This window comes from Carettochelys insculpta, chromosome 5 (genome assembly GCF_033958435.1).
Source record: "Carettochelys insculpta isolate YL-2023 chromosome 5, ASM3395843v1, whole genome shotgun sequence".
Lineage (NCBI taxonomy): Eukaryota > Metazoa > Chordata > Testudines > Carettochelyidae > Carettochelys > Carettochelys insculpta.
The window spans coordinates 109,434,551-109,460,306 of record NC_134141.1 but is presented as its reverse complement, the minus strand read 5'-3'; the positions used below and the strand labels follow the sequence as shown (position 1 = coordinate 109,460,306).

Sequence of the window (25,756 nt, the reverse complement as noted above, 5' to 3'; positions counted from 1 at the left end):
CTCAATAATTCAGACTAATTTACAAGTAGCAAACTTATTTGTGCAGAACTATTTAATAATCATACAAATAAAAATAAAATGGTAAAACCCACTTAGTTTCCCACAATGGTCAAAAGATTAAGATTTTTATGAAAGCATTTATTGTCTAGACAAAATATTTCACATATTAAGCATCACACATGTAAATGAACAATATCATATCAATTTGCATATTAAAATGAACATTGCACCCAATTTAGAAGATTGACACTTGTATTGTCGGCCATTCCCACATCTCTCAATGAGAGAAACTGAAATTACACACTTCCTTTTTCTTTAAAATTAACTGTACTGCTCCCATTCATTTGCATATTAAAAACTGTAAACTTTCTTGCATTTGCGCCATTAAAATTATGAAATGTACACTTTTGTCTACATATAAAAGATTAACTGTACAGTGTTTATGCCCTAATTTAAAAAATGGAATCATTATCAATGCCAGTGTAAGTCAATATTATATACAAAATGTGAAATATTTAATACATGCTAAAGTTACAGAAAAATGGGATGAGAGAGTGTGTGCACGTGTGTATGTGATATGTTAAAAATGGAGAGACTCCCCCACCTCAATTAGAGGACACTACTGAACAATTACCAAATGAAGTATGTTCAATTTACAAGTTTTGTAATGCAACAGTCTGTAAAACAACTGAAATTAACAATCAAATCAGTCAGTTCAAAAGATAGTTTTCCAATAACTAATTCAATTGAATTGAAGGCAGGTTTTCCACTAACCAATGCATTAAAATAATGTACAAGTAGGTAGACATGAAAAATTTCTCAGGGAAGAGTGTTTCAGAAATCCAAGGTCTTCACTGATTTCCAGATCTCTCTCCTCCTGAGGCAGAGAAGTTACTTAAAGAATAAGTCAACCCAGTGACAGAATCGTAAGATTAAAAAAAAAAGTGCAATAGAGCATTAACCACTGAGTGCACAGGAATGGACTGTAACCACGCTCACATGTGGTTACTAAAATGTGTTCCTCCGTTCCAAGTATGTGACTGATGACAACATAACACCATGGAGCCTAATGTAGTTGTATGAAAGGTCAGATTGTATGGCTGTCCCAAAAGGAAGAAAAGTATTTGTTATTTAGTTCACCTTTGCCATTGTATAAATAAAACTGTTCAAAGTGGCGCACACAGTTTGATTGCTTCTCAGCTGCTCATCTTTAAGGTATGAAATGTTTGCTGCAATTTTATTTCATGTTTTTAATTTTTTAAAAAGGGAGAAATTTTGCAGTTCCAAGCATTTAAAATTAAAACACTGTGGATTTTGAACTATAAAATTGTTCATATCCTTCAGTTTCACATTATATTTGCACAAGAATTTATTTTTAAAATACACTTCTTGGTTTTTTGGTTTTTCAATAGTCCCAAACCAAGTAGTTTTGTAAGAAAATGTTGAAGTCTTCATAGTCATATGTCAGCTGTTTTTTTAAAAACTCCTGAGTCTTCCATAAAAAAAACAAAACAAAAACATTCTCTGTGCAATCATTTTGCTAAAAAGCCTGTCTCCCAGAACTTAAATGTTAGACAATCATCAGCTGGTTTCTCCAATTTGTCCAGCTTCAGCCACATGGTGGCGCAGTACTGCATCTAAAGATGCTCGTTTTTTACGTATGTTACGTCCAGAAGCAATAAGATCAGCATATCCTCGTTGATGGGAGAAAGCATAAGCAGAACGACGAGTAGATATCCCTCGACGAAAAGTACTTTGCCTTCGCTTCCACTGTTCTTCAGCCTTATATTTCTTCCGGTTCTTCTGAACCTTTAAGGGAAAAAAAGACACACAAACAGGCTAATTTAGAGGGAAAAGAGATGCTCATTTGTACTTAATCCCTTGGGAACAATGTGATGGTAACGTTAAAGAAATACATATTTTATATAAATAGGAGGGGGTTGTTAAAATTTACTAGACAATTAAAACCAGAAGTACATGTTGTTATTTTGCATTTTCATTACCTTCTTAAGGCATTCAAAGCTGGAAAGGGCCCATTGTCTAGCAAACACAATGAAAACTTTTGATATTTGTATGCAAGTGTATTCTTTTCTTTACAGGTGACAATAGCTTCAAAAAATAATATCTAAAAGCATGTGATTGTTAAAATCCTAATTGTTATTGCACGAGAGGGTCTCCTGCCACTTCTAAGTAAAAATAAACACACAAGCCACAAAAGAAACCATTGCTGTGCCTTGCCACCACACCTTCTGATGGAGGAGGGAGGGGAAAAGGGCAAAGGGGGCAGCTGTCCTGGGGACTGGCCTTTCAAGGAGGCCTAGAGCTTTGGCTGTGTCAGTGGCATGAGACCCAAGCCCCTTTGAAGTGCCGGTATCACTGCTTTGCCTCTCTGCATGGCTGTGGGGGGCCCAGTAGCACTAAGAGCAACTGCCGTTGGCTCCGCCCCTTCTGGGGCATGGAACAGAATCTTTCAGCCCCACTGCTTGCCAGAAACTTCAAGTGCTAAATACGAATAAAACTGATATGTTCAGAAGGCAAAAACGGCAGAGTTTTTATTTTGGGAGGGTTTACTTTAGCCACTGCTATGTTAATCATGTGTTCAGATTGCAAACTGAAATCTAGGGAGGACAAACAGCTGAAAACCCTTTAACAGTTGTGGCCAGATATGCATCTTAGCAGGGAGCTGGAAAACTGACTGGCACTGCTGCACAGGTGCAGCAGCATTGGTCAGTTTCCTGGCTCCCCCAAGCTGCAGGGACCCAGGAACCAAGCAGCAGGGTGAGTGCTGTTGGCGGGAAGGATGCAGAATGTGGGGCTGAGAGAACTGTGGGATAGGGTCCCCACAATGCACTGCTGCAACTCAATCGATGTCTGGCCGTTTAGTGTGGCAGCAGTAACTCAACTTTGTGGGGAAAATGAGGATACTCAAAATCAAATGTATAAAACCCAGTGTTATAAAATCAAATTTATCAGGTAGCGTAGATGTAGCCTTAATGCAGTTCTTCTCATAAGCCACTGCCAATAGTCTTACTAAAAACATTAAGAATATTATTGATTTCTGTAACTACAGTTCAAATTAACCCAATTTTTCTACTTACTTTATCACTTTCTGAAGGCCAAATTGTCATTGACAAAAATCGTAGTGCAACAACAGGAAGCGAACAAACTGCAACTGACAGAATTATTGTCAGCCAGAGATATGGCTGCCTGAGAGCATTTGGAGCAGTTCCTGGAAGAAGTAAGGGTGAAAATTAGTCTGTATTTGTTTTCAATTAAAATGTATCGAGTACATCAAATTAAGTTCATGTTTTCCACCCTGAGATGTATAGCTGAAGTATTCCAAGTATGTCTGAATACAAATGTACCAAAATATAAAGATACGCCACTAGCAAGAACAAGTTTGAGTTAAGGAGAGAGCCAGGAAGCATGCCACTAATTTATAACATTAGCTTATAAAAAACTCTTTAAGAGATAAGTTAGGGTGAGAAGCAAGTATTTGGGATATGTGGTGTTTGGATTACTTTAAAATGGGCAAAACTATGATTAGAGAACATATACATAGTGTAGAATATAAGCATTAATTTCTAGGCTGTGCGATTTATTCGCCATAAATCATGCAATTAACTCAAAATAATTGTGATTACTTGAACTTTTAAACAGTACAACAATTGAAATGTTTTAAAAGTTTCTCCAAATTTTAAATATATTGATTTAAGTTACACCACAGAATACAAAGTATACCATGCTCACTTTATATTATTTTTATTATAAACATTTGCACTGTAACACACAGAAAACCCAAAGACAGCATTTTTCAATTCACTTCATACAAGTACTTTAGTGCAATCTCTAACTTACAAACGTAGGTGGTCTTTTTGGTTACCATTTGCTTTTTACTTCACTCCTTTGTGAACAAAAACACTAAACTGCGCTACACAGGTATCAAGATATAACTGTTCCCTGTTTCTTAAGATCAAATAATTAAGGAGGGATGATTCCACCACACACAATTTGATTACAAATACTTCAAGAGTTAGCTGCTTCAATAAGCAATTTTGATTAAGAGATGCAACCTGACCCCATGAACTAGGCAGTGTTTTTCTGACATGAGTTAACATTCACCTCTACCAGTACTGGGCATCAAATCATATCTGATAAGCTGACATTTCGGTACTATGTTTACTGTACTTACACAACCATTTGAGGTGGAATGCCAGAATAGTGAAACAAATTGAAACACTGACCTGTAAACTGAAAGCTAGCTGGGAAGAGAACATGTATTCCAGCACTATGAAGGTCAAACATGATACCAAAGTAAAGTGCAATACTCCCAAATATTGAGAAAGCATTAACGAAAGTCCAGTAAGAGGTGTCCAAGCCCATCTGAAAGTAAATCACATTACAACACAAATTAATTGGGAGTTGACATCAGAAGCATGATATCTTTCAAACTATTTATTATATAGTTCTAATACAATATAGAATATTCAATGAGTAAACCAAAAGGAGAAGATAGTAACTAGGCAAAAGTATAAATATGCAAAAAGATTTAAACTGATGATAATTAACTATTTATGCTCAAAGATGTGCTTTCAGAACAGCAGGAGAGACCACAAAGACAAAGGTACTTGCCTGAAAATTGACTGCAATTATGAGAGAAGAAGCTGCAGTGACAGCAAATGATTGGTAGTCTGAAGGGGCCTCTCCATCTTGCCCCATAGTTTGAAGATAAGCTCCATATGGTATGAAGAAGATAATCAGTGATGTTATAATTCCATGTATTAAGCTTATAAAAAATTTCTTGTAGTTAAAAAGCAAGTCTCTCTGTCCCGATATATACAAGCCAGGGAACCGAAGGCTAAGTTTGTCGCTCACATCCTTAATAAAAGAAAATTTACTGCTGTTAAATATAAAATCAGTGCCATAGAGGCTGAAGCATTTGGTGACTCTCCCTCACAAACATTTAGCTGTAGGATGGGAGGACAGAGGAGTTAAGCAAAACCACATCAACAGATTACCTCCATATTAGCCCCCAAAATGATAAAAACCAGAAGCTTAAAATACGTGAACTTACACATTCATAAATGCAAGCTATAGGTTTGAAAAGATAGAAAATGGGCAAGGATACTCAAGAAAAAGCAGTGAGTTGATACAGAAAGGAACAACAGGGCACAATGACCAAGCCTTTATATGTATTCATTACAATTATTTAAGAATATAGTACATTTTTCATCACTCAAATGATGCGTTATTTCTGTAGTGTCCATTCACACTTATTTTTAAATATTTCTATAACAGCAAGAAACCATGCCCAGTGTAATGGAAAGCCCACAATAATATAACTAGAACCTCTGTAATCCAGGTGTTTCCAACCCAGGGATGCCTGAGGTTTGAACCCTGGCAGGGCGAGGAGGAAGCAGCTCTGCACACTGCTGCTCCTCCTCTTCTCCAGCTTTAAGAGCAAGAGCACAGTGATGTGCTTGTCCCAAGGACTTTTCCCTCCTGCTCCCATAGTAGTGGAGGGTGAAGAGCCACAGTACCCCGAGGAGCAGGGCACCACAAAAGTGCCCCTCACACCCAGATACTAAAGTGCCCGTCCTGGCCTGGAAAATTCTACAATCTGTTTTACCCTGTTTCCCGGGACTGGGGGATTAAGAGAGGTTCATGTGGGTATACATGCAAAAAGGCAGTGCTAATATAACTCACACACCTACTAGGTGTAGTTCACTGTCCCATGTCATGGCAGCTAGACCACTTACACAGAGAGAAAGAACAAGTATCCTCTACAGCCGTAGCTGACAGCCTGCTGGCATTTAGTTCAAGCTATAAAGGCTCCTGCACAAAGATCCAGAGGTCCCAGGTTTGAGACTATTTGTGGGCAGTTAAAAGCATTTTTGTGGGGAATGCAATTCCACTTCCTGGCCTTTTACCATTTCCAATATATACCTCCTGCATAAATGTATTGAAATTATTTCTTAAACAAAAATGCACTGCATATCTATGTATGCAAAAATCTATAGGCAACCCCAATTTGGAAAAATTAAGCAAACCTAAAAAAACCCCAAAGACAACCAACCAACCCACCAACCAAAAAACTAAGGGCCATTCAGATTAAAAATAAAATATTCATTGGACTTAAATTTTCAGCATACAAATATTTTGGCCAGTTTATTCTTCCTGAAAATGGTTTAAAAACACACAATTATTCACACTATAAATCAACAATAAATAATGCAAGTATACTTCATTATCTACTACTGCTATTCTATCATACAGACATACTGGCCCTGATTCAGTAAAGCACTTAAGTATACATTTAACCACGTACTTCAGCACATACTCCAATTGACTTTAACAGAACGGACATGCACTGCTGAATTGGACCATTGTGAAGAGAACTAATGGCATTTTGACACTATTACCATCCAATTCTACTCTGCACTGATGGAGGTGTATTCCTTTCAATTAATGTATGAGTTAAACAGGCAGATTAATGTGCACTGCCCTCTAGAAAGAGACTGAATGAACAGTTATGCTGTTGAACATGGTTATGCTCAGGTATTTCTAGTTCTTAAATGAAAAGATGCCTGCAACTTTTTCCATTAGCTTTATGGAGAACAGCTGTCTATGAAGACCTACAAACATTTGAGAAAATCAATTCAACATTGAACATATCTGAAGTTTATGAACTTTATCTATTCTAACACGTCACACCATATTGTCCTCCAATACTTAGGCAATCTAAAAGTGTCAGAGATTAGAAATAAAAGTCACTTCAATTATATTTATTTGGATATATCCCTTTATCAATTACTTCTAAAGTTCATTTGGGTAATTTTTCTTAGGAGCGTAACAACATACCTGATCAAGCAAGCCAACCAGAAGAACCGGAAGACTGGAATATAAAACGTTGTAAAGCGTGATAAACCAGTCTTCGTAAACTGTCTGCAATAGAAAATCACAATCGATTTATTAATTAGATATTACTCTGTATGTACTTACCTCATTTTCATTTAAAATTTTCAGAAAAAAACTAAACAAAAATATTAAAAATGACTGAGTGGCCAGGCTTTGTGGGTTTGAAGTTATTGTGCGTTAACCCATCCAGGCCTCTAGGGTAGTGGCCACCAACCCATCAATCATGATGGCCTGGGTAGATCCTGGAGCTTCTGCCAGGTAGGCGCTCTCTGCCTGACTAGCCTTACCCTGCTCCCAGAAGCATACAGCTGGCTGAGTGAAAGCATGCCTCTGCAGCCCCTGAGAGTGGGGGAATGTCATAAGTAAATGCCTGTAAAGAGTTCAGCCTGATAGTGGTCTCTGGGGTGGGTTTGGCAGGGCAGCAGGTGAGCCAATAGGAGAAAAGAGGTATTCTTTTGAATTGAACAATTGCCTGCTGAGTCTTTTGTGCTGGGTTGAAGCAGAAACACAGGCAAGATGAATAAATCCTGTAAAGAGCACATCCATCTCATAATCAGAACACAGATATGTAAGTAGAACGGAAATGTTTAGTTGGATGTGATGGTTATTTTTTATTTTGGATTCGGGCTTTCGAGGATGATTGATATACTTTTCCCCCTGTTCTCTCTAACTTCTAAGATGAATCCCAGGGAAGTAATTCTCTGTGCTCTAATATTAATAATTTTTTCACCAAATGGTCAGCTATCAGATTACATCTCCTAAGGCAGGGGTGAGCAAACTTCTTATGTCCAATCATCAGCCCCCATCTCCCCCCACCTGTCTAATGTGATCCAAACTGACGGAAATTTCGGTTATGTTCATATAAAAACAAAACAAAACACCTTTCCGCACACGTAAGTGTGTAGTGAGATAATGCACCATTTCCACAGCCTCAGTGATTCTGCACATAAGGACTGGGATCTTGCCTCCTTGTTATGACTCATAGTGCTCTGCCCCATGTTGTCTGTCCCATGGCCTCAAGGGGAGCTAATCTGTCTTCTCCAGTTTGTATGATCTGCTTTTAAACCTGGTACAGACTTTGCATCTTGACATGACTAGAGTGTCTCAGAAGCAGAGGAGGGAGCTGGAATCAACATCACTGGGCATGGTAGTGGGAGTGGGGGGTAGAAAAAACACTTGTGGTAGGTCTGAAAGGGTTTTAAACCTGGGGTCTTTATCACAACCAGAGTAGGGACGCTAGAGACAATGGTTAATGGCAAAAGGGCTTGGCTACCTCATGAAAGAACAGGGGGAACCCCTCCCAAAAATCACAAGCCTCTGATAAAAATAAGTAAAACAACAGAAAGGAACCAAATGAAATCGTGAGGCAGCTGCAAATGAGCAGGGGACACTGCAATGCTCCATCTTGAGCTGAGGGTGGTTAAGAAACAGGAGTAGTAGCACGTTCTACCAATCCCTGTTTACCTTTGCACTGGAACATGGCAGGGTAGCCATATTTCCCTGTCCCAAATACGGGACAGGGAGATGTGGGGGGGGGGGAGGAGTGGCTCCTCCTGGTTCCACGAAGCCCCAGGGAGCTGGGAAGGAGGTGGTAGCCCCTGGCCTGCCCGGGACCCTTGGGGAAGTGGCAGCTGCTGGGAGCCCTGGGGAAGCAGCAAGGCCGTGGCAGCCGCCCACGCTCCCCGGCTTTCCCAAGGCTTGGAGAAGTGACTTTCCTGAGCAGCTGCACCTGCACAGCTCCTGGCAGAAAAGGTCAGTGGGGCGGGCCCAAATATGGGACTATTTGTCCCTTTTAAAAAATAAGTCGAGAAACAGGCATCCCAAATATGAGACCATCCCGCCTAATATGGATCGGATAGTCAACCTAGAGCATGGGGATGTACAGAGTGCAAAACACAGACTCATACACACTGCAGAATAAAATCTTTGATCAAGAATGTACAAGTGTATGCATGTCCTACCATGAAACATCAATGGGAACAATAAGTCCAACAAGAGATACCTGGTCTGGGGAATTCTCCTACTGCTCTGGTCTGGGGAATTCTCCTACTGCTCCCTCTTCCTTCCCCACATTACATTTATTTTCTGGGATTACATAGTTCCTCTCCATCTATTTCCCACAGAAGTCATTATCTCCATTCTGTTAGATTGCAAGTCCCTGCTAGGAAAATGACTTTGTGGAAGACTGACATCCTTTAGGGAATCACCAGCAGCTGTGGATGAGCTTCCTAAATTAAGATCCTAACAGTAAAATATAAAAGTATATACATATGCGTACAGAAATAAGAATGAGAGAGTGTTGTTGATAATTTGTCCTCTACATACATGACTTTACTGTTATGAGAGCACACCACAGACAGACACAATCACAGTCTTTGGGACGGGTAACACAACTGAAAAATAAATGTGCTAATAAAAAGCCTGCTGTATTCAGGGACTGTTGTACTCCACATACATATGCAGCAGATGTAGCAAGGACTGTCACTCTCGTGTGGGCCTCCACAGTCACAGTCAACACTGCAAATGACCATCTTAAATGGAGTTGTGAAGGGCGCGATCCATAGTCTACACGGACTGAAGGATGCCTTGGATCTTGTACTCCATTCCCTTCTAACAGCACAATACATACTAGGTGCCAGATCCTGCAGACCACCCACTCACAGAAATACACGTACAGATCTCACAAAACTACTTGCCTGACTAAATCCCTAATTCTGTAAATTGATCCACATGGAAAGAGCAGCTTCAAAACTGTGGTCTTCCTTTGTAAACTTTTTTACAGTATAGACCTTGACTTAATACATACAGTATTACTGAAAAATAAATTAGTGCAAATAATATACAAATCTTACTCTTGCATTTGTCCTTTCAACTGTGCGGGTTATGCTAATCTCAAAAGAAGTTTTTACTTTTTCAGATGACAATTGAGGATGAAAAATTATTTTAACTCTCTCTCACTGCCCCCCACGTATAGATCATGTTTCAGAAGCAATGGTTATAAAGAAATTATATCAAAATGGAAGGCAATTGAATGTTTCAAAGTAATAGCTTGGGAACATTTCCTATTTGGCAGAACTGTTGAAAAAGCTCTCTCTTGCTTAGAAAAAAATAGAACCAAATTTTTCTAAGGCCTAGGACAAAAACAGATTTTATCATTAGATAAAAACTTGCCAAGCCCACATTGTGAGGCAGCTATCCTCCCGAGCACTCTGAAGAGGATAGAAGGGATGGGCTATTTCACAAGTAACTAAAACGAGCGCTTGAGGTTACCTGAGCTGATGGTGGAAGAGAAACTATGTTCATGATTCAATCAAGATTTACACTGAAATAGCCAACTGTACACGGAATTCTTATTATCTACTATATGCCTTTTTTTTGTACACGATAAAGCACATTGACTAGAAAAAACCTAAATTAGTGAAGATTAAGATACTAATAACGCTAAAGCTGGAAATCAATCTCTCTAAGGCGTTAGTAATAGGGTAAGTATGAATTCCACCACCATGATATGAAAAGCTTTAACATGAACCTGCAAAGGCTGCTACTTTTAAAGCTGTTCACTTAAATTATATCAACATCCTCACTACTTAATAATTTGGACTCCATTATTTTTGTTTTGGCCCAAAAAAAGTAATTTTTTCTAGCTCATGCTCGGAAGGCGCTTCTCTTACCTGGGCAGAATAGCCATTGAAGAATGAGTACCAGAAGTGTACTAGTGTAAACGCAAAGTTTTTGTAGAAGAAGTATCGTAGGAACTTGCACATTCTTATATAAGACCATCGGCCATGAACTAATAAAAGTCTTTGCAGGTATCTGAATTGTCCAAGAGAATAGTCACTTGACATGACTGCTTGCATGCCTTCTTGTCCACTAATTCCAACACCAATATGGGCAGCTACATTTAAAAAAAAAAAGTCCAACATGAATAATCAAGGTTTTAATAAAACTAGATCAACTATTCAACAATTGAAGATGCACAGCAACACTCCAGCTTATACCATTACTTAACTGTTCCCCAGCTTTACTGTAAATTTGACCTGACCCAAATTATTTTTATGTACAGTAAAACCTTCATTAAGGACTAGCACCTCAAAGGGCAAACCTCCCTACCTCCTTTTTAGGGCTTGCCTACATGAACAATTAGTTTGTGAGAAGCTAAAGTATAAGTCTAACCTGCACCAGCCTATTGTGGGCTTACTGTCCATCTGCACCCAGCAGACATGCATTAACAGTTCATTAATGCACTTTACTCAGGAGGACTAGTTCCAAGTACAAAGTCACACACAAGCTTGCAGCAATCTAAATGTTTTTACAGACAGTCCCTTCACCAAATGTGCTACAGCGGTGCAGCTGCATCAGTTTAGCGCAGTAGTGTCAACTTACCCTAAAGATATGAACAAAGCAGGGAATATGACACAGGGAACGGAAGGGAAAGTACGAAGGAGAATCCCATATGACTCTGCAATCCCTTAGGCGGCTAAATGAATGTACCTTAGAAGGTAGCAAAGATGCTTAAAACTCTTCCTAATATTTCTAAAAGTGAGTAATAGGGTATAGTTTAAACACCTTATTAATGAAGTGGGTTTCCAGAATGGTTTGGAGGAGGTGGTAGCTAGTAGACAGTCACAAAAGGAATTCCAGCCATAAGAGTAGTATACAAGGAGGACAAAACCAACACATAAATGCACGTGTAACCCACACAACTACCAGGTGGAGTGGAACCTAGATCACTTACACAGAGAAAGAATGTGTCTCCTGTACAACCTTAGCTGAGAACCAGCTGGCACTTAGCTCAAAACTGTAAGGGCCCCTGCGCTAACCTCCAGATCTCCCAGGGTTGAGTCTGCCTCTGGGCAGTTACACACACATACACCCTATCTGCTCATTGGTAAAACAAAATACAAAGTGTGTTAAAATGTGACGAAGTAGCACAACAGAAGAAAAGACAAATGAAAACAGGATTATTTGAGTGAATATTAATGGAAACTACTTTGGGGAAAGGAATGGTACATGCAAGCTTGCTAGTGTCACGGCTGGATGAGGAGCAGAGTGATAAGCAACTACAGAATATCAAAACATAATTCTGAAAAAAGATGGCAACTTAAGTGTAATTTTTTGTGGTACATTTAGAGCCACAGCTGAACTATCCTAAGTACATTTGTGCCTCCATTTGACTTATGCTAGCCATTCAAAAGCAACAAGACCAACACAGAATGAACTGGAATCAATTATGGCTCACAAATCAGAATTTTTTCCTTAGATATTTAGAGCGCCAGTCAAAATAGTGCCTAACTAATGCCTCAGCATAGTTCTAATGGCATGGCAACATTCTGCCATCTGTTACCTTTGCAACCCCATTGTCTTCACAGAAGTCATACGGCTACATTTGAGAGCCATTACTTTTCAGAGTAAATCTTCAAGAATAGGTGGAATATGAACATGTAATTGCGAACATTACTGAGTGGTTCACAGAGGGTTTCCTTCCCATTGAAAGGCAGGATGCACAGAAGAGAGTTATGGGCAATTTCAACATGAACAAAAAGAAACAGCTCCTTACAAATACAGTAGAACCCCAAGACAGGCGCACTCAAATTGCATGAACCTGGGGTTAACCCAACTGAGTGGCAGGGAGATGTCGCCTGGCTCCAGGCTGCCCACCACTCAGGGGAGCTGGGAAACTGAGCAGTGCAGCAGTGCTGGTCAGTATCCCAGACTCCTGTGAGTGACAGGCAGCCAGGCACCAGCTCCCTACCACTCAGGGAATCTGAACAGTGCTGCTGCACTGATCTGTTTCCCAGTTCCTGTCAGTGGCAGCAACCTCTTACAGGAGCTGCTGCTGCCGCCGCTGGCAGGAGCAGGAAAGCCTCACTCATGCTGCTGTGGTGGTCAGTTTCCTGGCTCCCCTGAGTAATGCAAAATTTGACTTACGTGGGCTGCGCAAGAACGCAACCTCTGTGTAAGACAGGTGTCTACCGTATATCTAAACAGCTGCTTCAGTTCTTTAAAAACCAGTCTGAATTTGAGGAACACAATACAGTTTGACTATCTCTAATCTGGAACTTTCTCCTCCAGTAACATCGGTCATCTGGTATGGATTTTAATTAGCCAGCCAACAACTTATCATGGGTGTGGCCAAGTTTCCTGTGTTCCCATAAAGATATTTTTTATTACCCCCACTGCCACCAGTCCTGTCTCTCAGTGCTGTGCTGTTATTTACCTCTAAATTTACCCCTAAATGTTTTCTAAGAGCCCAGTAAACAGTGGAAGGGTTGGCAGTGCTGCTAGATAATACTGATTTTCTGTGGCTCATCAAATTCTCTCATTCAGCACCAGTCAGGCCCTGAGGGTGTCAGACTAGAGAGGTTCAACCTGTACTTTTAATAAAGTAACACAAGATCTTCAAAAGCAAACCCCACCCCCCGCCCAAAAAACCCACACAGTGCCTGTGAAATTTTACAGGTGACTTACTTTTGATCATGTTTACATCATTGGCACCATCCCCAATAGCTAAAGTTATAGCTTTCTTATATTTCTTCACCAGCTCCACCACCATGGCCTTCTGTTTGGGAGTTACACGGCAGCATATAACTGCACTGCACTCACAAGCTAAATCTACAAAGTTTCTTTGCTGCTGCTCTTTATTAGTATCAGCTCGTCTTTTACTCTGAATATGCTTCCCTCTCTCTTCTACTGTTCTGGGAAATTTAAGTTTCAGAAGTTTCTTCTTCTTCTTTTTCTTCTCTAAAAGGATTTCGTTCTGCATAATCGAAGACAAAGTAGTTACTGTTTCAGTGATATTTAGTTTTTTTGAAAAAACAAAGATGGAAAGCATAATCATCACCCTGAACACCAAGCTGTCACCGTCAAATCCAATTACCAAAAATTCTGAGCTCCCGCTGAAGCCTAATATTAGCAAAAGAGTGAAGCTCATCTTTTCAGGTATAATAATATCAGGTTTTTAAATGTAGGTTCAGTGAGACACAAATTTATACCTAGATTAATAGTTTTAGATTTGTTATTCACTCATTTATCTCCTCCCATTTGATTTGTATAGAATTCTGCAAACAGGATTCTCACAAGTTGCTGAAAGTCCTAGGGTGGTTTCTGAATGTAAAGCATCAGCTCACAGTACAGCTTACTGTAGGAGCCTACTTCCATTTCTCTCTGGCACTTGGTTCACAGTTTCACACATAGGCTCTGTTTCTACCGTGAAGTGATGACTGCTGGCCATTCAGAACACACTGAGATTTGAAAGATTGAGTTTTGCATCTGATTCTTCTTCAGCACTAGATTTTCAGAGTGCCCTGATTAAGAATCATTCTAGCCTTAGGTTGTTCTTTTCATGGTTAATATTAATAGATTGAGAGATATTTTATTGCTTTATCTATTAAATTATTTCCACTGACAGACTTCAAAGACTAGTTTTGTAGGTTTGGAATTCTATACATAGAGGAAACTGAGGCACAGAGGGTAAATATCTTCAATCTAGTGCTTCAGGGTAGTAATCAAGTGAATAAGAAATATTTAACAGTAAGACACAGGATTCTAATTTAAATCATGATTAGCCTTTGACCTACTATGAATCCCAGAAAACTCCCCAAATTAAATAAACAGAAGAGTCTTTATACATACCAGCCAGGAACCAGTGATTATTAAAGCACGATTTTTACCAGATTGAAAGAATGGCTCATTTGTTCTTCTGGAGGAGTTTCTATTTGAATCCACTTTGTTATTCTGATTTTCCAACCTTGTTTGAAGAAGAGCACTGGAAAATTAATGCAGACTTTTACTGCAGGTCATTTTAAAAAACAATAAATACTAACTGACTGTGCTTTTACAGTTACTATCACGGAGGGCCCTATATCAAGGGGAAACCCATAGGCAGACTTCAACCTAAGGTGAGTGAGAACTGGTCAGTACTTGGATGACAAATCTGCAAGAAATGGTTAACAACCCAGTACGTGGCATTTTGAGTCAGTATTGCTCCAGAGCCCCAAAACAAAATAAACTGCATTGCCCTAATAGTGATAATGTCTTTCAAATTAAAGGAAAAGGGGAAATGCTGGTCACTAGCAGTTATTAAAAATTGCACAGCACTGGTGTAAATAAGTGTGTTGCAGAGTTCTGCACAAATTATAAATAGGTAATTATTTGAGATCTTAAACTTTCCCTGTTCCTGCATATTTGTTTAGGGAAAAACCATCTTCAATAGCTGCTGTAAAAATGTTGTGTTTTGTTACTATTTCTGTACAACACCTGTGACATTTTCATACCAGTGGCTACTCTATTACAGTTGTTGACAAAGATACTTCATGACCAAGCTACAGGTAGCTTCTGAAGTCTGTCAAGCTGAAAAGCGATATATAAACAGTTGTCCTGACCTAGTGAAGTACTTAAGCAAAATACCAAACTGAGTTGGCTTATAAAAACTTGATGCTACCACAAACCAACAATGGCAGGCCGATTAGAGAAACAGTGGGGGTAAAGAAATGTTTCTGCCTGATCCACAAAAGTAGGCTGCCTTAGTAAACTGCAGTTCAAAAAAGAATCACAAACCACAGCATAACTCAACGTTCATCATCATCATCAATAACCGTGGGCTCAGCGCACGTTGATATCTGATGCCTCTCTATTTCCTTCCATCTTTCCCTATCCAGTGCAGAGTGGCTTAGTTGCTGTAGACTAGCTCCACACCAGTCTAGTACATCATCTATCCATTCTCCGTGGGGTGTGCCTCTCCTGTTCGAAGCATCCACTATGCCGAATACTAGGATCTTGATTTTTCATTCATCATTCATTCTGCAAATATGCCCAAATAGTTGTATCTTCCGTTTTATAACCTTCTGCAGCAGGTTCTCTTTCGGATGTATCTTCCTACATAATTCCTCATTGGTGACCTTCTGCATCCATCCTATGAACGTTGGCCACCACCATCGCTATAGTTCCACTAGAAACCACCATGTTATTCTCTTTGTTCTTGAGCTCACACTTACACTAGCTTGAGGAAGGTATGTATACTGCATGGCTCAGATGTACCTCCACTGATGCCACCCATACTACTGTGACTATTTGCACTCATACTAGCTCGATGGGAGCCAGCACAACAGTGCATTCAAGAACAGGGGAATCACACCTTCAACTTGTACAGTAGACGTGGCCTCTGTCTCAGTCACACTGAGAAGGCATTATAAGCACTACTATAGAAGGAATCAAAAGAAACAGCAAGATAAAAAAAGACAGGCACAGGAACAATGTGGTCACTTGAAATATTTTGATATTTTCAACTCCATCACATAGAACTGTTGTACATTTATAATTTACCTGATATCCTCTCCATAGCAGATTGTAGTTTCATCTGTTAAAAGTTCACAAGAAAATCCAATGTTTTCAGCAGTTTCTGTAAGAAAAAGAAGTCACACTACAGTTAAACTCTTTAATGAACTATTATAGATAGAGACTCATATTACTCTGGGGCTTCTGTAGGTACACAAATGCAAAAATGAAGACCTGAGAATGTGTGTCCTACAACAAAGAGGCCTTAAAAAACAGATTACATAGGGAGATTTGTGAACTGGGCTTCATATTCAAATTTGACACATTAACACGTGGTATGAACTAAAACAGCACTTATCTCATGCATTACAAGGACTGCTTCCCTTTCTTTGATGTTCGTAATTACCTCAGGCAAGACACTTAACATCCCCCACTGCTGACCCCCTCCGTCAGTTCACGTGTTTGATTTGTCAGTTTTTATTGAAAAAAATTTTTGGGCCTCTGTACTGTATAACTGGATCTGAGATGGAAATTCTCTAGACCTGAAGAAATGTGTCTGTCCAACGAAAGCTCATCACCTAATAAATCATTTTATTAATCTTTAAAGTGCTACATGACTGCTGTTTTGTTAGAATATAGACTGACACGGCTACCTCCCTGTCACTATTTAAAATGAAAAAATGTTAAATGTTAAACTGTTAAGAAGAAAGTGCAATTACACCTAATGCAAAAGTCACAGTATGGCTGGATATTTCACAGTTCTCAGTACAGTCTAGTCTGAATTTATCATAGAACTGGAAGTAACCTTGACAAGCCATTGAGTACGGTCCCCAGAATTCATGGTAGGGGCAAGCATGATACAGACCATCCCTGACAGGTGTTTAACCTGCTCTTAAACAATCTCCAGTGAAGGAGATTCCACAAATCCATAGACAATTTATTCAGTGGTCATCCACCCTGACAGGAAGAATTTCCTAACGTATAACTTAAACCTCTCTTGCTGTAATTTAAGACCATTGCTTCTTGTCTATTCTCAGAGAATAAGGAGAAAAAAATATTCTCCCTCCTCCTTGTAACAAATTGTTTACATACTTTATATACGTTATGTCATCTATCAGTCTTCTCACTTCCAGAGTAAACAAATCCAAGTTTTTCAATCTTCCCTCAGAGGTCATGTTTTCTAGACCTTAATTTTTTTTCTCTGGACTTTTTCCTAATCTGTCCACATCTTTCCTGAAATGCGGCCCCAAGAACTGGACACAATGATCCACCTGAGACCTAATCAAGGCAGACTAGAGCAGAAGACTTCTCATGTCCTGCTTACAATTTCATCCTGTTTACCTCAGACCATTTCTCTAGAATGTCCATATTATTTCGAATTATAATCCTATCCTCAAAAGCACTTGCAACTCCTTCCATCTTGGTATCATCTGCAAACTTTATAAATGTACTCTCTCTATTATTATCTAACATTAATGAAGACATTAAACAAAAACTGACCTTGAACTGATCCCTGTGGAGGCTCAGTGGTAATGCCCTTCCAGCATGACTGTGACATATTGTTAGCTACTCTCTGGGAATAGTTATCCAACCAGTCATGCACCCATCATTTAGTAGTTCCACCTAGGTTATATTCTCTAGTTTTTAAATTAGAAGCTCATACGAGACTGTATGAAATGCCTTACTGAAGAGCATCTACAACATCTACCACTTGTCTCCCTTATCCACAAGGCTTGTTATCCTGCCAAAGAAAGCCATCAGGTTGGTTTGACTCCATTTGCACTTGACAAATTCATGCTGATTGTTACTTACCACATTTTCTAGATGCTTGCAAATGGATTCCTTAATTATTTGCTCCATTATGTTTCCTGGCACAGAAGTTAAGCGGACTTGTCTGCAATTACTTGGGTTGCCCTTACCTCCCTTTTTTTTTAAATAAATGATCGTTATATTTGCTCTTTCTAGTCTTCTAGTATCTTTCCTGTATTCATGACTTTTCAAAGTTAATAGCTAATGATTCATAGCTCCTCAATCAGCTCCTTGAGTATTCTGGGATGCATTTCATCACATCTTGGTGACTTGATATATAACTTAGGTAAATAATTTTGAACTTATTCTTTCCCTATTATAGCTTCTGCACTGACCTCATTTTCACTGGCATTCATTATGTTAAGCATCCAATTACCACCAAACACAGAAGTCATTAAGCACCTCCACCATTTCCACATTTTCTGTTATTGTTTTCCCCTCTTCGTTGACTAGTGTGCCTACCTGTCCTTGGTCTTCCTCTTTCTTCTAATATATTTATAGAATTTTTTTTGTTACTCTTTTTGTCTCTAGATAGTTCAAGCTCATTTTTTTGCCTTGGCCATTCTAATTTTGCACCTATGTACTTGTATTATTTGTTTATATTCATCCTTTGTAATTTGATCTTATTTACACTTTTCATAGGACTCTTTTTTCTTATTTCTTATCTTTCCTACTCAGTGAAATAGCTTGCTCATGTGCCCTTAATGCTTCTTTATGAAAAACTGCCACTGTGTCCAAATGTCTTTCCTCTTACAATTGCCTTCCTTGGAATCTTACCTGACAACTCCTGAGTTTATTGAAATGTCTTCTTAAAATCCATTTTTATTTTCCTGGTTTTCCCTCCTACTGTTCCTTAGAATCATGAACTCTGTCATTTCATTATCACTTTCACTAAAGCTACCTTCCACTTTCCACTCCCTATTTGTCAAAAATGAAATCCAGAAGAGCTTTCTTCTGCAGTACCTTTCTCCACTTCTGAAACAAAAAAATGTCTGCAATACATTCCTAGACATTGTTGGGTTATCTGTGCCCTGCTGTGCTATTTTCCCCAACAGATGTATAGGTAGCTGAAGTCCTCCGTCTCCACCAAGTCCTGTTTAGCTTCAGCTTTTAACCATTAGATCTCATGTTTCTGATAGATTTATAGTCATGTAACTATACCTTTTTTATCACCAGTAAGCACCCAGATTTTAATGTCTGCCTTTGCAAGTTTGGAAATTGCTTCTGGAACACCATCCTGTAGTTTGTCTTCAATAGCTGTAGCACCCAAGAGCTGGAAGTTATTGGAAACACAAGCATGTAATAAGACAAGAATCCAAAGAGGAAACTATTTCAGTTTGTAGTATAAAATGAAGCTACAGAAGAATACACAGTTGTCTCTTGTATTATACTTGGACTACTGGCTCATTGGGGCAGGAGCCATCTTTTTCATTAGTTTGTACAGCACCTAACACAAGGGATCCTGTCTATGACTGAGACTCCTGTGTACTATGATAATAAGCATCACCACTACAGAACTAGACAACTTCTATGACACCACAAGAAACATTACTTCCCAGTTACATATAGGATTCGTTTTAAGTAGTTACAACTATAATAAATCCTCCAGTTCAGATACTGAATTTTGTGTTATGAAGACACATTCCCCATTGTGTTAAATAACATGTAACTGAACTTTCAAATAAAAGGAGTATGTCAAGAGCCTATATATAGCAGAAGAGCTTTAAAGATGGACCACATGAAGTCTTGCACTTTGCAAGTAGTAAAGGTAGCAGATAAGAAGTGATTAATGATGGCTGACATTAGTAAACAGAGCATAATAGATGGTATGGACAAAAACATGCTGCCAGCATGAAGTCTCCACAGTAAGTGTATACCTTTTAAAAGTCATAATTGTGCAGTTTGTTTGCAGCACAGAGTTCCAAGGACACTATGTCCTGGACTTCTCAGTAAATTTTTCTGGATTTAAGAAAGATTTCCACAATAATACTGCTACAAGCTGGGCCAGCTGCATGACTTTAGATAGTATGCCAACATTCTGATACACAGTCAGATTTTAGAAAAGCTAATATATATTGTAGGCTCAGATATGAAATCCACAGTTAACAGAATGGTGATCCTGGAGTTCACAGTTGATCAGATCATTTTAACAAACATTTTCTTGGTAGCCTTCATATGGCCAAATTCTGCTCTCTAGTTACCCTAGAGCATCTCTTTCAAATCGATAACATTGCCAATGCACTATAGCCAAACTTGTCCCAGGGACTGGGTTTCTTTAAAAAAAAAACAAACAAACAACTCTTCACCTTGATTGTGATGAGAGGTTTTGAAATGCTATTTTCCATTTATACTCTTGCTTCTGATGAAGTGGTCCCAAATATACCCAGTTAGAGTTATCCAAGTGACATCTTGATCAAACTCTTAAGTCCATTTAATCTTACCTTCTCCTCCCCACTCTACCCAGTGATCAGGCACATTAACCAATACACAATCCTTCAAAGAAAGGCAAGTTAACACCATACCATACTAACCAGTTGCATCACACGAAGTGGAAGTAAATTTAACATGAGAAACATTTCAAAGCTCTAAGGCTGAAATAACCATTGAAAATCTATAGTAAGGTTCTCCTTTTGCAAATTATTTGTAATGCAGTTACCTGTTTATCAACCACATTATAAAACCTGTTTTTAAATAAATCTCATTTATGAGCTAGTGCTACTGTCTATCAAGATATTAGCAGCCTTTTTTGAATGGAAGAAAAAAGTTGATATTTCTTCATTCCCTAGAACTCCAGCATTGAGTTTTGGTAGTCTCACAAAATCTTAACTGAAATTTTACTCACAAATATCAGTCAAAAAGGGCTATTCTGTTTCCACAGTGGTCTTACTATTAGACAAGAATAAAAACACATTTACAATTTTAAAAAAACAAACAAAACCTTACAATAAGGTTTTTTTCTATTTCTTCATATACTTTATCCAGGGCTTGGTCACGGTTACTTGTAGCTACACTAGCTTCCATGAACTTTTTATTCCATGCTTCATATTCACTATGACTAATGTCCTTGTAGCAGAGGCATAGCGTCCTCAAGGTCTCATTTGCAAAAATCTATGAATAAACGAGAAATAAGGTGCACAGATATCAATACTGGCTTAAAAATGAAATTGAAAAAAGATATGCTATGATTAGGGAATCTGAAACAACTCAGTCACTGGCTGCTATTATATTCAGCCTATATGAAGAAAATTGGGCATTGAAAAATATCCAAAGACTAGTTGCATATTTCAAATTCTCTAACCCTTCATTTCTGGGTTAAATAGAAAATTCCATAATCAACTGGAAAAATTGTACAACAATGAAATACAGTAGCAAGGCAATCTAAGTATGTCTAGAAAATATGTTGCAAACTACAAGTAAAAACAGAATGGAGCAGGGAAGTCCAAAGTGACATGCAAATTTCTCAAACAATGAAAAACTAATTTCAATACGTAAAATGCAAACATTAAAAAAAATACAATTCCATACAAAAAAGGTGGGTGGGGGAATGACAATGATGGTATAATTTCAAACATCAGAACATCTAGTAGCTTCAAAGTAGGTTGTTGGAATGCTTTTCAGCTTTTTTGGGAATTTTGTTCTTATAGTACCATGGAGCTATATTTTTCAAAATTATTTAGCAAAGCAAATATAAGTCAATGCAATTGTAGGTAGGTGCATATTGCTCAGTTTCACCATGTAAAGAATGGCATTTTAAAAAAGCAAATCTTACATCTAGTGCGTCCTGTGTTGTTTGCCTCTGAGGGTTCACTGGATGCAAACGTTCATAAATGACTGTATCAGCTCCTTTACAGTAAAGTTTGATGTTACCATCTGGTTTTCTTACTAAATCAAAGAAGGGCAAAAAATGAAAAATCAAAATAAAAAAAACACTAAGGATAGATGGAAATAAAGGATAAACTTCCAGTCCGACTTTAGCGTCTCACTACTAGGCCATTATTTTTCTGACAACAGGAATTTTTTTTAAATATGATAACCTGAAATCAGAGAAGTGGAGGTTAAAAAACACAAAACACACAACTTTAAACAACTGAGGCTGGTATGCCTAAAATTAGAATTACCTAAATTATATTTCTCTCTTATACTGGCTCACTGATGTGTCTCAACAGCTTAATTTTTGTTCAAAAGCACATACTCTCATTCTGCAGAGGTAAAGGAGGCAACGGTCCCAGGACCAAATGATTTAAAAGGATCTCTGGCTTCTGGCTGCTCTTGCACCAGCAGCCAGGGCCCCAGGCCCTTTAAGTTGCCAACAGAGCCCTGCCTGGCATGTTCTGGGGGGTGCTGAGGACTGCCAGGATGAAACTAGCCCTAGCCTCACTCCTTCCACCTGAGATCCTGCCCCTTCTGGGAGAGCAAAGCCAGCCTCCCTACCCGGGCCAGGAACCTGGCAAGTCTGTTGGCCCCATTGATTGCTTAGCACATAAGGGGTAAAGGCTAGAAAATTCTTCTGTGTATTTTAGTTTCATTAAAAGCAATTTAGCAGTTGGAAGCAGAGGGTAGCCACCATCCTATTAATCAACTACTTTGCCAAAGAGCACCATAACAGTACAGTATGAGAACCTCCATTCTAGGTATTTAGAGAGTATTTCTTTATTTTTTGAGATACAGTACCTAAAATTACTTTAGATCAGCTTACCAATAACAGACATTCGCTTTCTATCACTGTTGAAGTCCAAAATAGCAAGAACATCGTAAGTTCTTTCAATACCCATCTCACTTATAGTAATGGTATTCTGTGTTCGTGAAAGAAAAGCAAATCCAAAGTTTCTGGCAGCTGTTACCAAGGCTCCTTCATCTGGTGAGGCTGCTTGATAGTTGAGCTGACCTATAATTATTAAAAGAAGTGAAAGAGAGAAGAAAGCCATGGTATATTTTAGTGAATGACACCCTAGCCAAATATGCTGCATTTACAGTTAGGGCTTTAACATCTTAACGCTTACAGCAATCAAGACCGATCAAGATCTGTGCAATATTCAACACGTGATTTCTCTGTATAACTCAGGACCCATTTTTACTGTGGTTTTAATATAGAAGGAGTGGCACAGTCTGGTAATTCAAGGACAGACTCTGGGAGCTCACTTAATCTGTCCTGGACTTTTTAAAATAGAAAAGTCACTGCATCTCTCTTCCTCTGCTTCTCTATCCATAACATGGAGATAACAGAACTTGATTACATACAAGTGATTTTCATTTTATTTCACTACAGCATTTTGGAAGATTAACAGCCTCAAAACAGAATGCTATGGTCATATTAACTATGGGAAAAATTAACTTTCAGTAGAGAAAAGTAAGGAAGACAAACACAAAGTTACAATGAATAAGTTCATAGATTATGGGAAGAAGGGATCATTGTGATTCAGCTGCATAACACAGGCCACATAACTTCCCAAAATAACTCCTAGAGCAGATCTTCTTAAGAAAAAATTCCATCTTGATTTCAAAATGGCCATTGATGGAGAAGTCCATTATGTACTTGGGTAAATTGCTCCTATGGTTAATTACCCTCATTTAAAAATTGACACCTCATTTCCAGTCTGAATTTTCTTTGCTAGACTGAAAAAAGAAATCCATCTTCAAATATTGATTCCTCATGTCTCCATCCAAGTATTTCTATACTGTAATAAAGCCACCCTTGAATCCCTCTCCTTGTTAGGCTGAATAGATACACCTGCTTGAAGGTTCACTAAGGATGCTCTAATGCTTACTTTTTAATCCTTCTCCTGACTCTTCTCTGAGCTCTCTCCAATTTATTGGTATGTATCAAGACCTTCTTGAGCCTAATCTAATTATTGAATTCATGTAAGATTAGGACTAAAAGGTAACATTTTGTCCTTGTGCTTCCACCGTTCACCATATCCTATGCACAGCTGCCCATTTGCACCCTTAGCTCATCCTTCAGACTGCAAAGTTCAACATTCTTCATTATTCATCTTACTACTCTACTGCACGTATTTTGTACATCTATCAGAACCTTTATGAAGGAAGAAAGCAATTTACTGAAGACAAAAAGTGCCTATCATCCCAGTCATGCCAGCACATAGCCAAATACTTAGCTGTTTATACTTGAGTTGTCCCACTCAGGATTAACTTCATGGGCATGTAATTACATGTGTGTAAAAATCTGTGTATTTTTATTTTACCCTTTATTTGATGTTCATACTTTTGCAACTCTGTACATCAAGTACTGATTGTCAGAGCAAAGCATGATACTGGGAAAACACTAAGGATTTGTAAAACTCAGCTTCAGAAAATGTTTATTGAAGTAGGTATTTAATATATATTTATGCCAAAATTGTGGCAACTGACAAGTCCAATCTGAGACAATCTTTAGCACAGGCACTAGTCTAGAATTCATACAAGAGCTGCACGTTCCAGCTCATTTGTGTGAATGATGCTGAAGTTGAAGCTGTCTGGTACACATTAGATTAATACTCTTGATTGTTTCCATTTATGCAAGCAGAATACTCACCATCAGAAACATCCACCATCACCGTGTGGCAAATAGCTAGCAGAAAAAAGAACTGTTGAACTTCAGTCTCCTTTCCACATCTAAGTTTTTCTATCAGATAATGATCATAAAATGCGAGTTTCCCATCTGCATACATGTTCCAGCTAAAATCAACTTGCTGCATTAGGGAAAAATTGACAGAATTTGAGGTGAATGCAATTACTTCATGCCCAGATAAAAGTCTCTCACTTCACTCGGAGGAGGAGAGCAAATCCCCAAATCAGAAAACAAAAACGTAAACCTCGCTACTGTCCCAAGCCCCAGTGTCTTTAGTACACAGCTAGTGAAACAAGTCAACTGCCTTACCTCTTCATGGTTTTGTAATTGTCCGAGCTCATCCCTGGACTCTCCTGTAAGAGAAACAATAAGAATGTAAGAATGACCACAGAGCAGATTTGGGCAAATACTAGCCCACGGGCAAGATCCAGTTCCCCAGGGATAGCCACCACTGTATTTACCTGTGCCTCCAAAAAGGTACGGGCAATTGCAGCTCGCATTGGCTTCAGATCACTCTTCCTGGCCAATGGGAACTGCAGGGAGCAATTTGTCCCTGTCTTAATGATTCCTGAAGTTCTGTTTTCTTTTTTGTCTGCCACTGCACACTGAATGGATGTTTTCAGAGAACTATTTACAATGACTCTGAGATAGATCTCTTACAGGAGTGATAACAGCTACTTCAGACCCCATCATTTTACAAGTATAGCTACACCTCCAAGAAATGTTTCAGCTTTAACAAACTAACATTTTGTTAAAATATACTGTTAGCCAGCTTAACTAGACAGTCACAGACCTCACCTCACTGAGACTGGGAGCCAACGTAATGGCGTCTGATCCCCTTTTTTTCTGCTCCCTCAGTAAAACACCTTCAGAAACTGTTCTGTTCACCTCACTGCCCACCAATTAGTTCCCCCAAAAGAGAGATTTCTAGAGTGCAGAGTTTATGGGTGGGTAAGTTAATACTGATTGGATCATCATCATAGCCACAAGGTGTTCTGCCGGGCTAACATGCAAAAAGCCCATTTTCAAGCACCATCTCCCCCAGCACTGCTCTTCTGGATACTATATGCAAGATGGGAGTGGAACAGGGGAGAAATGTTTTGGAAGAGGCAATCTCATGTTTATTCCTCAGAAAGCTGGATCTCTGTCCTTCTGGAAGCAAAAGATACCATACCATTGATATCTGGGAGA

General features: G+C 38.8%; 1 protein-coding gene across 2 annotated transcripts in view; it reads right to left on the bottom strand.

Annotated features, from left to right (window-relative positions):
* Positions 1 to 47: 47 nt before the first annotated feature.
* Positions 48 to 25,756, bottom strand: part of ATP8B1 (ATPase phospholipid transporting 8B1) — an 88,053-nt gene continuing 62,344 nt past the window's right edge. The window contains exons 14-28 of one of the 2 annotated variants that reach the window (XM_074995743.1): positions 24,875 to 24,918; positions 24,530 to 24,686; positions 22,697 to 22,885; positions 21,770 to 21,882; positions 20,944 to 21,108; positions 19,162 to 19,273; positions 16,240 to 16,315; positions 14,551 to 14,683; positions 13,387 to 13,675; positions 10,590 to 10,813; positions 6,862 to 6,945; positions 4,633 to 4,878; positions 4,245 to 4,383; positions 3,099 to 3,229; positions 48 to 1,809 (exon numbers count right to left, since the gene is read on the bottom strand). In XM_074995743.1, the coding sequence (XP_074851844.1) occupies positions 1,582 to 1,809; positions 3,099 to 3,229; positions 4,245 to 4,383; positions 4,633 to 4,878; positions 6,862 to 6,945; positions 10,590 to 10,813; positions 13,387 to 13,675; positions 14,551 to 14,683; positions 16,240 to 16,315; positions 19,162 to 19,273; positions 20,944 to 21,108; positions 21,770 to 21,882; positions 22,697 to 22,885; positions 24,530 to 24,686; positions 24,875 to 24,918 (2,330 nt within the window). In that variant the 3' untranslated portion in view covers positions 48 to 1,581. Of the gene's footprint in view, positions 1,810 to 3,098; positions 3,230 to 4,244; positions 4,384 to 4,632; positions 4,879 to 6,861; positions 6,946 to 8,931; positions 9,160 to 10,589; positions 10,814 to 13,386; positions 13,676 to 14,550; positions 14,684 to 16,239; positions 16,316 to 19,161; positions 19,274 to 20,943; positions 21,109 to 21,769; positions 21,883 to 22,696; positions 22,886 to 24,529; positions 24,687 to 24,874; positions 24,919 to 25,756 lie in introns of those variants that run through there. The other variant, XM_074995744.1, reaches the window with a different exon arrangement.